A 15,679-nucleotide genomic window follows, 5' to 3' on the forward strand; every position below is an offset into this window, starting at 1 on the left:
TTGAGTTTCTCAGGATAAAAGTTTTCAGAAGTAATTATCTCATTTGGGATAATATAAAATTTTTTATTATATAACATATACAGTGTGTCTGTAAAGTCATGGTGCACTTTTGACCGGTCACAGGAAAGCAACAAAAGATGATAGAAATGTGAAATCTGCACCAAATAAAAGGAAAACCCTTCCAGTTTCTGTAGGATGATGTGACAGCATGTGCGCATGTGCAGATGATGAGGTAACACTGTATACAGCGGAGCAGCCCATGGCCATGCCAGTAGAGATGTGGACGGTACAGAGGAAAATTCAGAGTGTTGTGGCTCGCTAAATTCGAATCCGTGACCAAAGTGCAATGTGAATATTGGCGCGTTTATAACGAAGTGCCACTACATAGGAATAACATTACTCCGTGGGATAAGCAGTTGAAGGAAACCGGCAGTTAGGTGAAGAAACCCCATTCTGGTAGGCCATCAGTCAGTGACGAGTCTGTAGAGGCTATACGGATAGCCCTAAAAAAAATCTGTGCATGAGCCCACATCGAACTGCACTGAATAGGTATGAAACTGGTAGAGTTTTCCTTTTATTTGGTGCAGATGTCACATTTCTATCGTCTTTGTTGCTTTCCTGTGACCAGTCAAAAGTACACCATGACTTTACAGACACACTCTGTGTGTGTGTGTGTAATATAACATATATAAAATATATATATATTATAACACAAAATCCCAATCATTAGGAATTGTGTTTTTTCAGCTCTCTTACCCCAAATTTTGGAATTTATTTAAACAGTTCTGGTGCAGGGGGAGCCTCAGAGACCTGTGGGCCCCCCTGCTCTCTCCTTTGGGGCACTTCTGTTTTGTTTACCATTATATGTGTTAGGACAGAGCCAAGCTGCTTTGTACTCAGCCCAGCAAGTACTATGCATTTCTGGGCTATTCTTTCTGGACTAACGTCGCTTATTGCTCAATTTGGGATTACAGCGGGGGGACTGTGGGCTTTCTCACTGGTCCTACGTTAATTGTTAGCCAGCTTTGCTTCATTCAGCAAAGTCATTTTCTCTGGTTCGTTGTTCTTATTTTAGGGCTTTTAAAGTAGGTTTTAATTGTCTTGACAAAATGTCTGTTTTGGAGTAAAAAAGATTTTAGATTTTAATTATTGTCCATTTAACGTGGGTAATTTTTATCATTTCAAACTTCTTATAATCATATAAGTAACTTTAACCCCCCTTTTTTTTTATTAGTTAGAACCTGGCCCTTTAGATGAAACACAGATTGCTACTATATTAAGAGAAATACTGAAAGGACTTGATTATTTGCATTCAGAGAAGAAAATTCATCGCGACATTAAAGGTAAGAAAACCTCTTGTTTTCCTTCCTTGGAAATACCTGTGGTGGGTAGGAATGTGCTGTAGAGCTGAGCTGGGCTTCTCTTCTCGGGAAGCTGTCCTGTGCGCACTTGTAGAGGACCTGCAACGTGCCTGGGGGCAGGGTGTCTTTGAGGGCTGTCTAACCAAAAGCATACCGTTGGTGCCTCTTTTGATCACATGATCTTGCTGTGGAGAGAAAGTACACATTCCCTAAATTATAATGGACGGAACATACTGGTTTTATTTTACAGCTGCCAATGTTCTGCTCTCTGAACATGGAGAGGTAAAGCTGGCCGATTTTGGAGTGGCAGGCCAGCTGACAGACACCCAGATAAAAAGAAATACCTTTGTGGGTACCCCATTCTGGATGGCACCCGAAGTCATTAAACAGTCAGCCTACGACTCAAAGGTAAGTAAGTACCAGTGCTTCATGTTTGCTGGGTCTGGAGAGTTCTCCCCTTGTGCATTTTCACCTTAGGGCTTTTCCAGTTGAGTGAGGACTGGAACCTTGAAGTAGGTCATAAAGGTTATTCTTGGACTTTGATTAAAAACAGGTTTCTTCTCTGTCTCCTGGTGCAGCATTTAATACACTTTATTGCCTGACCAGGTGGTGGCCTAGTGGATAGAGCATAGGACTGGGATGCAGAGGACCCAGGTTCAAAACCCTGAGGTCGCCAGCTTGAGTGTAGGCTCAACTGGCTTGAGCGTGGGGTTGCTGGCTTGAGTGTGGGATCATCTACATGACCCCAACCAGTGGACTTGAGCCCAAAGGTCACTGGCTTGAGCAAGGGGTCACTCGCTCTGCTGTAGCATCCCCTCCCCCTCAAGGCACATGTGAGAAAGCAGTCAATGAATAACTAAGGAGACAAAGGAGCCACAGTAAAGAATTGATGCTTCTCATCTCTCTCCCTTACTGTCTGTCTTGTTTGTCCCCTTCTGTCTCTTGTCACCCCCCCCCCCCAAATATTCTTTATCTAGTCTACAGTTAATGAGTATTTTAGCTAAAACAATGTCTACTGGGTGCTTGGTGGTGGTAAACACTGGAAAGAAGGGTGTTTGAAGGTGGGTGAACAGTGGTAGTGAACCTGGTCCCTACCGCCCACAAGTGGGTGTTCCAGCTTTCATGGTGGGCGGTAGCAGAGCAGCCAAAGTATAAATGAAAAGATAGATTTAACTATAGTAAGTTGTTTTATAAGATTTATTCTGCCAAACTTAGCGAAAATCTGACATAAAGTACTTGGTAAGTAATTATTATTATATGCTTTAACTTGCTGTGACTCTGCTTTATAAATTTTATAAAGTAAAGTTACTTCCCTACTTTATAAATCACTGTTACTATGGAACCGGTGGGTGGTTAGAAAATTTTACTAGTAACATAGGTACAAAAGTGGATGATAGGTATAAAAAGGTTGACTACCCCTGGTGTAGAGGGACAGAGGATCCAGATGGAGACCAAGCAAGAGGCACCCAGTAAGAGGCATTAGAGGCATGTGGGGGGTGGGCCACAGAGGGACATTGTTTGTATACAGATGGTAGTTGAAACCTGAGTAGAGGGTGAAGGGAGAGGGTCTTGGACAGAACTCTGAATGATATTTAAGGGACAAGTACAGAAAGAGGATCCCATAAGAGAAATAGCCCACAAAAATATAAGACCAGAATCTAGGAAGAAGAATGCTTTTTGTGCTACACATTCTTCCTATCATTATTTTTAATTCCCAATTATGATCTTAGTCTCCCAAGCTCTTAACCAGTGTGAAACAAAATTATAATTCCTTTTTCCCAACCTGTCACATGTTATTCTCACCCAGTTTTTCCTGCATTTTCAACTTTCTTAAACTTTTTAGTATAGACTGAAAAACCTAAAGACCTTGCTACCTGTATCTCTGATTGAATTCCCATCTCCCACAGGTGCTTTTTCTCAGCCCCACACTAGTGGAGCTCTAGTCTTGAGTGTGTTTGTTGCTTGGGAGGGCTTTGCCTTGTGTGATGGATGGATTAATATCCCCATAGCTACTTCTGATCTCTGCAGCCATTTTTGCTGGTTGCCCTTTCCCTGGGGACATCTCATTTTAGCGCTTGGCAGGGACTTACATGTTCCTTCTATTCTCTTTCTGTTAAGCTGAGGTTCATATATCAAAGTTCATAGGTTTATATTTTGATAGGGACTAGAATTCACATTTCTTAACTCATTCAGTTATACCACACTGATTATTGTCTTTCTAGTAATTAGCTGATCGACTGTGGCACATGTGACTCGGGATTCAGATCTTACATTTTCAGTATTACCCACCATTTATTTCACAGTTTTCTTCAAGAATTGTCCTGGCTGTCCTAGACCTTCTCCCTCCCCTTTCTTCTCCCTAGTATGGGGTCTCTGGATGTTTGCCAAAGGCAGCCTCTGAGCATCAGAGGTTTTACTGCATCACAAAGCTTTGCCCCCAGCCCTGGCTGGATAGCTCAGTTGGTTAGAGCATCTTCCTCAAGCAGGACACAGACAGGAACAAAATGATGTTTCTGTTTCTCTCCCTCTTCTCTCTCTCTCTCTCTCTCTCTCTCTCTCTCTCTCTCAAATCAATTGAAAAAAAAAAATAGCCTTGCCACCTTTTTTCCTCTGGACGCTCCCCTCCCAGTTCTTATCAAGATCAAGATGCTCTTATCTGATCAGATGTTGCATTATTCTTTTTAGGTAGATTAAAAGATGCTGTCTCAGACCCACAGGGAATGTACACTTCCTTTGAGAGCTTGAGAAACTGTCACCTGACCTTTAATTATTTACCTTTTCCTTTTGTCAAAAGCTAAATCTTTCATTTGCTTGGATCAGACCCAGTGACTCTTTATTTTTTTAAAACATTTTTTTATTTTAAAAACTTTCCAATGACTCTTTACTGGAAACCATGTGTAAAATATGTTTATGTGAAATTTGCTTTCCAGGTTTGTTGACCCAAGAGGTGTGGAAATTGCAGATAAGGCTACTGTGTTTCTGAGGGTTATCAGAAGGGGGATTCCAGAGGCTGGGACCTAAGGGATATTGCCCACGTGCACACAGTCATTAGTTAGTTATGGCTCTGGATTAGCAGCTCTTGTTATGAGCAGTGTCTGACAAAGGCCCTTTCCCCATGGTTGCTTTATGGAATATCCTTCCAGTGATGGCCTCCCCTCAGCAAGGCTGGCCTGACGGGGCAGTTTATGTTCGTTGAGGGGCACTGTAGCCATTGTAGTCACTCTGCTCTTCTGATAGATAAACTTAATTAGGCTTCTTTCCGATTCTCCCTTCCACTCTTCCTTTTGGACATTTTCCCCACTGGTTACTGCATTAAAGATAAAGACCTTAATAGCCATAGGGTAGCAGGATTCTTTTACCTTCATCACGAACACATGCTCCTGTCCATTTCATCTTTGGGTACATGCACTGATTTGCAAAGGAAAGTTGGGCTGGGGAAAGAAGAGGATTTATCTGCCTTACTGGCACCTTCATCTCACTGAACTAAATGAATGTCTTAGTTTTATGTGTATGTCTAGAACCTTGTTTAGCACAATAAATTCTTAAACCAGTATCTTTGACCCCTTCTCATTTGTCTGGGCTGCTTAGGTGTTCTGAATGTGTTTGCCCAGGGCGTTATTGTCGATCTCCATTCTTAACCTAAGCACAGCATTCCTAAGTCATGATAGCCCATATATCTGAAGAACCTTTACCATAATTGTGACTATTAAGGTGATTTAGGGTAGCTTGGTTTAAGAAGTTCCCATACTCTGGAGGTGGTGCCAGTAGGATAACTCCGCTCTCTGACAAGGAAGCTTTGCTGTCAGTGCTAGAGGGTCTTGGGTTGTAGAACTTTCATCTTTCCCCCTTTGTTGTGAGGTTATTGTGGTGATATGTCAGCAGATGTATTGGATTTGGATGAAGATTGCCCGTTTCATGTCCTTTTCTCTGTACTCATTCATTCAGTCTTCACTGGAGTTGTACCCAGTGCTGTGCTGAATAATTTACGTCTTCAGTGAGTAATTGCAGTGCTGGGTGTCAGGTGCTCTCATAGGGTCAGTGGGTGTGCAGGAGAGTGAAGGACAGCAGAATGAGCTGGGCAGGGAGTCCACAGCGGCTTTCCAGCCCCTCAGAAATAAGGGAAAGTTGTTTGGACCAAGTCTGTGTGGGAAGGGAGGGACATTTAGATTTGGATTGTACATTGTGCTAAAGAATGTGCTAGAAGATGAGACCAGAGAAAGTGGCTTGCCTGTGAAGTGAAACAGCATCCTGTAGACACTGAGAGGCTGGTGTCGGTATTCTCTTGTAAATAACACTTCCGGGTTTGGGTCTCAAAAAGTAGTACATGCTCTTTAATCTGGAAAATACAGAAAAAAATGAGATGAAAAACATCTGTAGACCTGCCACCCAAGCACAAGTTAAGTTATTTTGGTGTCTTGTCATCTCTGAAGCAACTATTAGTAATCTAAACATGGTGAAAAATGGAAATAGCCAATGTATTGATGGGGGAAAAATTGTTCAAGATGAGTGAAAACAGTGGTATTGGTCTGTTGTTGCTGGAATCTGCAGGTAGCCCTGCCCACTGCAGTGCACCCAGCCCTCCCCATTCTGATGCTGAGCCCACAGCCTCGCCTGGTCCCTTTCCAGGGTCGGGATCGACTCACCAGTCCCTGCTGCTGTGAGCCCTGGAGGTGGGGGGAGGGTGTGAGTGGGAACAGCATCCAACAGCAGGCTTCATTTTAGCGTGTAGTAATAGTTCCACCTTTTCGAATCAGCCATATAATTGCTGGGTAGTACAAATGATTTTTATACTCCAGATGCTACTTATAAAGTGTTCTAAGTCTTGCATCTAATTAAGTAAATAGTTAATATTAAATCCATTTTGGGCTATGTTTTGACTGGTTATAACTGTGATTTGGGATTCTCCATGGTTCTTTCCTCTCTTCCTCTTAATTAGAGTTGACTGTGCTTCCTTATAGACTATTTCCTATGCATAATTTTTATACCATTTAAATTGTATTTTCTGCAAATTTGTAGCCGGCTTACCTATGCTTAAAGATTGCAAAAATTGGTATTGAAAAGACTCAGAGTGTTGTGTAATAGTAGCACCCCATTCAGCCCTCAGCCCTCTTGAGAAAGCATCCTTGCTCATCAGAAACAAATGTATATATTTTTAATTTATTAAAAATTTTTTTTGGCCTGACCTGTGGTGGCGCAGTGGATAAAGCATTGACCTGGAATGCTGAGGTTGCTGGTTCAAAACCCTGCACTTGCCTGGTCAAGGCACATATGGGAGTTGATGCTTCCTGCTCCTCTCCCTTCTCTCTCTCTCTCTCTCTCTCTCTCTCTCTCTCTCTCTCTCATTCTCTCTCCTCTCTAAAATGAATAAATAAAAAAATTAAAAAATATATACTTTTTCTTTTCCAAGTAAGAGTAGGGGAGATAGAAAGACTCCCACATGCATCTCAATCAGGATCCACCTGGCAACCCCTGTCTAGGGCTGATGCTCTGCCTATCTGGGGCCATGCTCGCAGCCTAGCTATTTTTTAATGCCAGAAGTGGAGGCTTCACGGAGCCATCCTTAGCACCTAGGGCTGATGTGCTTAAACCTAACCGATCGAGCCATGGCTGCAGGAGAGAAAGACAGAGACAGAGACGAGAGGGGGAGCAGGAGAGGTGGAGAAGTAGATGGTCGTTTCTTCTTTGTTCCCTGACCAGTAATTGAACACAGGACATTCACACACCAGGCTGACACTCTACCATTGAGCCATCCGGCCAGGGCCTATAAGTATTTCTGTGTTTTGTCACTTAGGTTCATGAACTGTCCACATAGGAAAGAAATTGTTCACAAATATCTGTAGTAAAAAGTTGTAACCCCTCACAGGTTTTGAATTGAATTTAATATTGAAAACCATTGGGTTTTTTTTTGTATTTTTCTGAAGTTAGAAGCAGGGAGGCAGTCAGACTCCTGCATGTGCCCGGCTGGGATCCATCCAGCATGCTCACCAGGGGATGATGCTCTGCCCATCTGGGCTGTTGCAACTGGAGCCATTTTAGTGCTGGAGGCAGAGACCATGGAGCCATCCTCAGTTCCTGGGCCAACCTTGTTCCAGTGGAGCCCTGGCTGCAGGAGGAGAAGAGAGAGATAGAGAGGAAGGAGAGGGGGAAGGGTGGAGAAGCAGATGGACGCCTCTCCTGTGTGCCCTGGCCAGGAATCGAACCCAGGACTTCCACACACCAGACCAATGCTCTACCACTGAGCCAACCAGCCAGGGCCCGCTGTTTTCTTTTAATACCTAATTTCATGTCTTTCATGGCAGTAAAATGAGTCTCTTCTTATACTTGAATTTTAATTGCTTTGGAAAGGACTGCTCTTCCCCCCTGTAACTTATATTTTAAAACCCAGACACGTGTTCTAAATCCGATGCCATATTTCCTAGGTAACAGTTATAGACAAACTTAATTACAGTTATGATTCCCTATCAGCATCATTGTTTTTGAGTATGTGATACTTTAGTAAGTTAATGTGCCATAGAAACTTAATCATTCTTCTAAGGTTTAGCGTAAGGAATGTTGCCATTGAATATTTTTGGCAGCATATGCCATTTTCTGAATCTAAAATGTATTTATTTAGGATAGATTTCTAGAAGTGGAATTAATTGGTTTTAACAAGTTGGAATATTTTTATGGCTTTTGATATATGATGCCAAATTGCTTGCCATTTATTCTCATGCCAGTCAAGGTTTCCACATCAGTCAGGAGGATGTTAGACGTCTGCCGAGGAGCTTGCAGTTAGGAAAGACTCAGGAGCCCCTACAGAAGTCCTGGGAAGAGAGGGTACCTCTGAATTCAGCCAGCAGGAGGGCGGGAGGGGCGACCCAAGGCGCCAAGATGTCAGGGGCTATGCACCTGGCACCTAATGATTGAGGAGGATTCAGAGGGTTTTGAGAGGCTGGGGTGACACTCTGTCACAGGTTTTGTCTTCACAAGACTGCTGCCAACCTTCCCAGGGGAAGCAGGTGAGTGATACCTGTGCTTCTTTGAAGGTTTAGAGATGTGTAACAGGTTGGGCTGGGAATGGTGTTTCCTTGGTTGACTTTAGTGGTCCATCCTGGCAGGTGGAAGCAGGTGCCAGGTCCTCAAGAACCCTGCTGTCTTACTGCTTACTGTCCGGCTTGGAGCCCAGTAGTAAGCCCTCAGACCACTGAGGGAAATGAGTACCAGCACGTCCCGTGATTCTGCCGGCAGCACCGGCAGACACCGCCACTGGCCTGGGCCATCTTGTTAGGGAGTGTGGTTAAAGGGAAATGGAAGGCCGAGGGGTCTGGAGGTGCATCCATCAGAAGTCATCGGAACAGAGGTCCTGCCTCTGTCTGGCCGGGACTGATTAAGGCCGAGTAACAGCTTGCAAACAGCAGCAGCTCTAGTGAAGTTAAGAGGGCTGGAGTAGGCAGGCAGATGGGAACCACACAAACTTCAGAAGGGAACCGGTGGGGTCAAGGGCTGTCCTACAACAGTCATGTGTTCTCTCATTTTTGCTTCCTCTGTTCTTGTATGTCATCCTCCCTCCTTGTACCTGGCACATGACTCACGTCCTGCAGTCACGCCACTGCTACGGGTGCTGGACTCGCCTTTGCACCATCTTCTTCCTAAAGGGGGTGGGGGAGGAACTCCAGAATAAGTCACATTTTGCTGAGGAGTGAACTGCTGTAGTTGAAAGAGCCTTAGGCCACCTAACGGTCCATTGCAACACAAGGGCCTAGTTTGGATCCTGATTTAAATAAGCCAACCATGAAAAGACTTTTTTTGAACAGTTGAGAAATTTTAATTATTACATGATAAGGAATTATTGTTAATTTTAAATGCTGATATATACTATAGTAAAATGTCCTTATATAGATATATAGACAGTGAAGTATGTGGGGGAAATGTCACGGCATTTTTTTTTACCTTTTCCCTATATACTATGGTGAATAATAAAACTTGTATGGTGTTTTATTAAATTCATGTGCTAGGTGTATGGGGGTACATTATATTAAGTATTTTCCACTTTGTGTGTTTGAACATTAAATTTTGGGTGCTGTGTTAGGCACCTAACCCAACCAGCTTGTTATTATTTCCATTTTACAGATGAGGAACTAAGTTTATCGAATAGACATTTTGTCTAACAAGACTTTGGTGGTAGAGCTAGCATTTAAACTTACAGTCTTTGAGGCCGGGATGGCCATTCTTGACCTGAGAGCATTACATTAGTTCTAAGCATTGCTTGACTGGCAGACACACCTCCACGTCCCAGATCTGCCTTCTCTGCTCACTTCTGATGGCCTATCCAGTTGGCTGGCGCAGAGACTTCAGTTGACATTGAATGTGTTAACACCTCCAACAGCAAGTAGAAGAAGAGTGATTGTAAAAGCTGTCTTGAATACAGTTTTGTATAGTAAATTTTCTCCTGTGCATTGCCTAGTTTGAAATTAAATCAAAATAATGTTGAAAATAATGTTTTCAAAACCTTTAAAAGTACATTGAGATTTATTTATTTTTGCTAAGAAGCATTTTTATTTGAAATTACTCCTGCTTGGCGGGTTTCTAAAGACCATTTTTTTTTTATTGCAGGCAGACATCTGGTCCCTGGGCATAACAGCCATCGAGCTTGCAAAAGGGGAACCACCTCACTCTGAGTTGCACCCCATGAAGGTCTTATTCCTTATTCCAAAGAACAACCCCCCGACGCTGGAAGGAAACTACAGCAAGCCCCTCAAGGAGTTTGTCGAGGCCTGTTTGAATAAGGAGCCGAGCTTTGTGAGTTTCATGAACACAGGACAGGCGGGCATTTCTTCAGCATGTGTGGCCTGACTTGGTCTACATACATCTTACTGGGATTTCACTAGGCTCTTGTCAGCTGTCTTCACAGTATCATTTCCCGCTCTTTTTCTAAATGAGTATGATTGATCTTGTTGCATTACAGATTTGTTTTTATTGTTATTTTATTTTAAAGGATTAAAATGTACTTTTTCCAGATTTTTTGGTGTCTCATGCCTCATTGAGCTTGGAGACTATTCTTATTATGTGTAGTCATAAGTTTTTAATATTTATATGGGAAGGTTAGGCTATAAACTATTAAGCTGTTTTTAGTAATTACAAAGTCTGGCCTTAAAAATAATGGCTAAATATTTTTTAAAGTTTTCAGGGGCTTTTTTTTTTGGCATGTGTCAGGAAGGAAAAGGAAAATAAAACATAAGTGGACCACCCACTTTGCTCCCCCTTCCCTTCTTCTTCATGTTTGATTGACCCTGGCAGAGCGGGTAGTAGTAATGACTACATAGCTTTAGCCACATTTTCTCTCTGAATTAGGACATTTTATTTTATTTATTTATTTATTTATTTATTTATTTATTTATTTATTGGTATTCTTCTGAAGCTGAAAACGGGGAGGCAGTCAGACAGACTCCCGCATGCGCCCGACCGGGATCTACCCGGCATGCCCACCAGGGGGCGATGCTCTGCCCATCTGGGGCGTCGCTCTGTTGCGACCAGAGCCACTCTAGCGCCTGGGGCAGAGGCCACAGAGCCATCCCCAGCGCCCTGGCCATCTTTGCTCCAGTGGAGCCTCAGCTGCGGGAGGGGAAGAGAGAGACAGAGAGGAAGGAGAGGGGGAGGGGTGGAGAAGCAGATGGGCGCTTCTCCTGTGTGCCCTGGCCGGGAATCGAACCCGGGACTTCCACACGCCAGGTCGACGCTCTTGAATTAGGACATTTTAAAAAAGTTATCTGTGTATTTTGGTGTTGTGTATAGCACCATATATCCTTGTTTTGTTTATGAATTTTGCAGCAGAGTTAGCTGAACCCTCTTTATAAACTCTTACTGAAAAATGGGTGATTAGCTCTATACGAGCACCATGGTTTTCTAATGTGCCAGTTTTGGTAAAGGAGTTCAGTGGGGCGTGCAGCCTAGTCTGAGATCCTCGGGGAGGCGGAGCACACAGGCAGCGGTGCTGTGGGGCTGTGGTTCTGGATGGCCCTGCACTCTGAACTTGCTGTCATGACGTTGACCTGTAGACACAAAGTACTAGTACCCAACAAGATAGACCCACCTTCCTATTACAAATAATACTCTGGTATTGGCTGACTCACCCAGCATACACATTTCCACCCCTACCTTGAGCCCAAACACGCTGAGAGTGTGAGTACTTCTGCGGGACTTGGAGTTTCACAGTCTCTGGACAGAGTGAGAAATACCTGAGATGGCCTAGGTTTTTCACAAGCTTGAATTTGAGAAATATGCTGGGCTCTTGTTAATAAAGCTTCAGTAATTTGGAGGAAGTGGGTGCTTAGTCTAACTCAGGGGTCCCCAAACTTTTTACACAGGGGGCCAGTTCACTGTCCCTCAGACCGTTGGAGGGCCGGACTATAAAAAATACTATGAACAAATCCCTATGCACAATGCACATATCTTTATTTAAAGTAAAAAAACAAAATGGGAACAAATACAATATTTAAAATAAAGAACAAGTAAATTTAAATCAACAAACTGACCAGTATTTCAGTGGGAACTATGCTCCTCTCACTGATCACCAATGAAAGAGGTGCCCCTTCCGGAAGTGCGGCGGGGGCCTCATGCGGCCCGCGGGCCGTAGTTTGGGGACCCCTGGTCTAACTCATGCTGTTTGTGTGTTCCCATGGGCTGCTCCAGTTTGGTCTTCACTAGTGTTCCTTGGGAAGTGTGCTCCTTGTAACTGGTTTTGCCAATCTCAAAGGGCACAGCAGTTGGCCAGGTTTGAAGCACGCTGTCTGGCTGTGGCCATCCCGAGCCCCTGGATGAAGTCCTCACTCCTGTCACGAGGAAAGAGGCAGACCTGGGAAACCAGTATTTCTAAATTGGGAGAGCTGGATAATTAAGAACTCAAGTACTCTTTCAGCAACCAAGAAAAGGATATCTCCTATTCCTTTCTAGTTTCTTCTAGATGGATCCAAATGAACATTTTTCTTATTTTGGGGGGTGGAACCAAATATTAATATAGAAAGTTAACAAGGTAGTTAGTACAAAACATGTTTTCTCTCTTACCACCACCTGCAATAATAAAATGTTTTATAAAAATTAGAAGGTGTGTTCTAACTCTTTCGAATGACCTCTTTGAAATTCTTTGAAGCGTTTTCTAGGTAAATGCTTTTTTCTGGGGGAAGTTCTTTTTCCTTTATTAGATGGTTTTCTGAGAATTTAACAGTGGACACTAAGTGTCTACACTATACACAGAGACCCTCCCACGGGCACTGAACGTCTTTTATTTGAATAGGCCTTAGGAGAAAATACTTTGAAGTAGAACTTGATGTTTAGATTTAATAATGTCATTTGACATTATGAGTCAGAAGTCTGACCTTTGGGTTAGAATAAAATAGAATGTAGGACTTTGTCTCATGCTTTTTCTGTTTTCTTCGGTGATTTGTTTTCCAGAGACCCACTGCTAAGGAGTTATTGAAGCACAAGTTTATTATACGCAATGCAAAGAAAACATCCTACTTGACTGAGCTCATCGACAGGTACAAGAGGTGGAAGGCTGAACAGAGCCACGAAGACTCCAGCTCTGAAGATTCTGACACGTATGTGTGCCTCGCCTGAGTTGCACAAGTGTGTGTGAGCCAGGGTGTGTCCCTGCCTGCTCTGTGCCTGAGCTCCATAGTGGACTCGTTTGTTCTAGTCGCTTATTTGGGGTGGGCTTTAGGCCCCTCCCCTCCCCTCCCCTCCCCTCCCCTCCCCTCCCCTCCTTTACTCCCTTTTGCCCCTTCCATTTCCCCCCTTCCTCTCCCAGTCCCTTTCTTGTCTTTCGCCACCAGTGCGTCTCTTCCATGAAGGCTTAGCCCTGCAGTCAGTCACTCATGGCGTTGTGGGTTTCTGTGTTAAGGGAAACGGACACGGACGGCCAAGCATCCGGAGGCAGCGACTCTGGGGACTGGATCTTCACGATCCGAGAGAAGGATCCGAAGAGTCTTGAGAATGGAGCTCTTCAGCCATCGGATTTAGAAAGAAATAAGGTGCTTTTGCTCGTACTGGAGTGACTAACACTTGTCATCAATTGGCAGCATTTTCAGTCACTTTTCTGTGCAGCCCTGTGTTAGAGGGTTAGGCGGTCTCATGGCCGCCTATTTTGGAATTTTGCTGTTAGTGAATTGACAGAGCAAGAGATTTTGTTCTGTCTGATTACTCAGAAAGTCAGACTTACAGTGCTAATTCTGCTCTCTGTAGGCCTGCTGCCCTGTGTGTTCAGCATTTCCTGGCGCTCGAACATACAGTGGGAGTCCTGGGGTCTGAGGAGCAGGGGGTGAGGTTTCTCATATGAAATGACTTTCTGGCTCTCTTGACAAGACTATGCTTGTTTTGCATATAGGGTTATTCATATAAGATACTAGAATTTTGGGATTAAGTTACATTTAAAATCACTAAAACCACAATGAGGTATCACCTCACACTTGATAGAATGGCTTAATCAGTAAGTAACAAAAGTGTTGAGGAGGCTGGAGATAAGGGAACCCTCCTGCACTGTTGTTGGGAATACACATTGGTGCAGTCACTGTGGAGAACAGTATGGAGGTTCTTCAGAAAATGAAAATGGATCTGCCTTATGACCCAGCAATTCCGCTTCTGGGTATTTATCCGGAGAAATCCAGAACACTAATTTGAAAGGATATATGCGCCCCTGTGTTCACTGCAGCATTATTTATAATAGCCAAGATTGAAAGCAGCCCAGGAGCCCTTCAGTAAACAGATGGATAAAGATGTGGTGCAATTATACAGTGAACCAGTATGACTCAGCCAAAACAATGAGTGAAATCTTACCATTTGTGACAACATGGGATAGACCTGGAAGGTAGAGAAAGACAAATACCATGTGATTTTACTTAGATGTGGCATCTAAAAAGCAAAAATGAACAATAGAGAAACAAACACATTGAACAAACTGATGGGTGCTACATAGAAGGAGGGGTGGGGGCTGGGTGAAAAGGTGAAGGGATTGAGAAGCACAGATCGGTAGGTAGAGAGTAGTCATGGGATCCACAGAACAGTGTGGGGAACGCACTCAATAATCCTGTGATAACTCGGTGTCAGGTGGGTGCTAAGTTTATGGAGCGGTGGGGGTCTCGTCGTAAGTTACATAAATGTCTAGTCACAAGGCTGTACACCTGAAACTAATATAAAATAATATTGAATGTCAACTCTTAATTGAAAAAAAAGGACAAAGATCTTAAAAACAAGTGTATTGCTTTTGGTACTTATATAAAACTTTATTTTGATTTTATTGCCTGTTTCAAGTTTATGGAAAGCTTTCTTTTTAGGTCAGCACAGTTATGTGGTTTCTTTCAGGCAGTGTGGACCAGTGGCTGTCTCCTGGTGATCTTATAAATCCTACTTCGATAAATGGATAGGAGTCATTATGTGTTCAGATAGAAGGTGCAAAAGTAAAATATGGGCTACTGTCCTGTGCCAGCCACTTGCGGCAGCCAGCTCCCATCTGACCTCCATTTCTAGGGTTCCTTGGTAAAGCCCCTGCAGAGAGGGCCCCACGGTGTGATTCAGCATCCTGCGTCCACACAAACGGCCACGCCTGGACCTCGGTACCTTTCCACATGGGGTCCGGGCACTGCTTCCTCCTGCTGCAAGGGCTTTGCCTGTCCCTGCTAATGGAGCTTTGTTGTCCAGTGAAGGACAGCAAGACAGTCCTATTCAGAGAAAACAGAGAACATTGCAGACATTGTACTTAGATAGCACCTAGTCGAGGTTTATTGAATTTTTGCAAATATGAATGTCAGATATTTCTAATTACTTTTTTTTCTTCCCCAAGATGAAAGACATCCAAAAGAGGCCTTTCTCTCAGTGTTTATCTACAATTATTTCTCCGCTGTTTGCAGAGGTAAGACACCCAGTTGACTTTTGTGGGGAGGTGAAGGTTGGTGGAAGGACTGCAGCGCAGGGCACTCCTGTGGCAGCGTTGCCAGTCGATGTGGGAGGCTAGAACAGCAGGAGAGTGCCTTGTGCTCCTGGGAGGGAGGCTGCTGGAATCCCAGCAGCCCGGGGAAGGGCGCTCTTACTGCTAGACTGTACCGATGGCGCTCTTACTGCTAGACTGTACAGATGGCGCTCTTACTGCTGACTGTACAGACAGGGCATGAGCCATCCAGCCTAAGTCCACGGGTCACCAAGGTGCATTTTAACTTCAGTTGTGCTGCTTTCATCAGGAAGTATTTTGGTTACAGGCTGATCTGTCTGCCTCAGACAAATTTACGGCAGTGTGAAAAGTAGATCTTATTCTAAAGGGGACACAGATTCTCCGGAGTCCTCATGTTTCCCAT

At 43.7% G+C, this 15,679-nt stretch overlaps 1 protein-coding gene across 1 annotated transcript in view; it reads left to right on the forward strand.

Moving 5' to 3' along the window:
- The window catches only part of STK24 (serine/threonine kinase 24), a 129,182-nt gene that overhangs the window by 106,241 nt on the left and 7,262 nt on the right, over positions 1-15,679 (forward strand). Inside the window, exons 4-9 of the mRNA XM_066380660.1 lie at positions 1,235-1,343; positions 1,612-1,769; positions 9,954-10,139; positions 12,789-12,934; positions 13,237-13,366; positions 15,172-15,240. Of these exons, the coding sequence (XP_066236757.1) occupies positions 1,235-1,343; positions 1,612-1,769; positions 9,954-10,139; positions 12,789-12,934; positions 13,237-13,366; positions 15,172-15,240 (798 nt within the window). The remainder of the gene's footprint in view (positions 1-1,234; positions 1,344-1,611; positions 1,770-9,953; positions 10,140-12,788; positions 12,935-13,236; positions 13,367-15,171; positions 15,241-15,679) is intronic.

Source organism: Saccopteryx leptura, chromosome 4 (genome assembly GCF_036850995.1).
Source record: "Saccopteryx leptura isolate mSacLep1 chromosome 4, mSacLep1_pri_phased_curated, whole genome shotgun sequence".
NCBI classification, from domain to species: domain Eukaryota; kingdom Metazoa; phylum Chordata; class Mammalia; order Chiroptera; family Emballonuridae; genus Saccopteryx; species Saccopteryx leptura.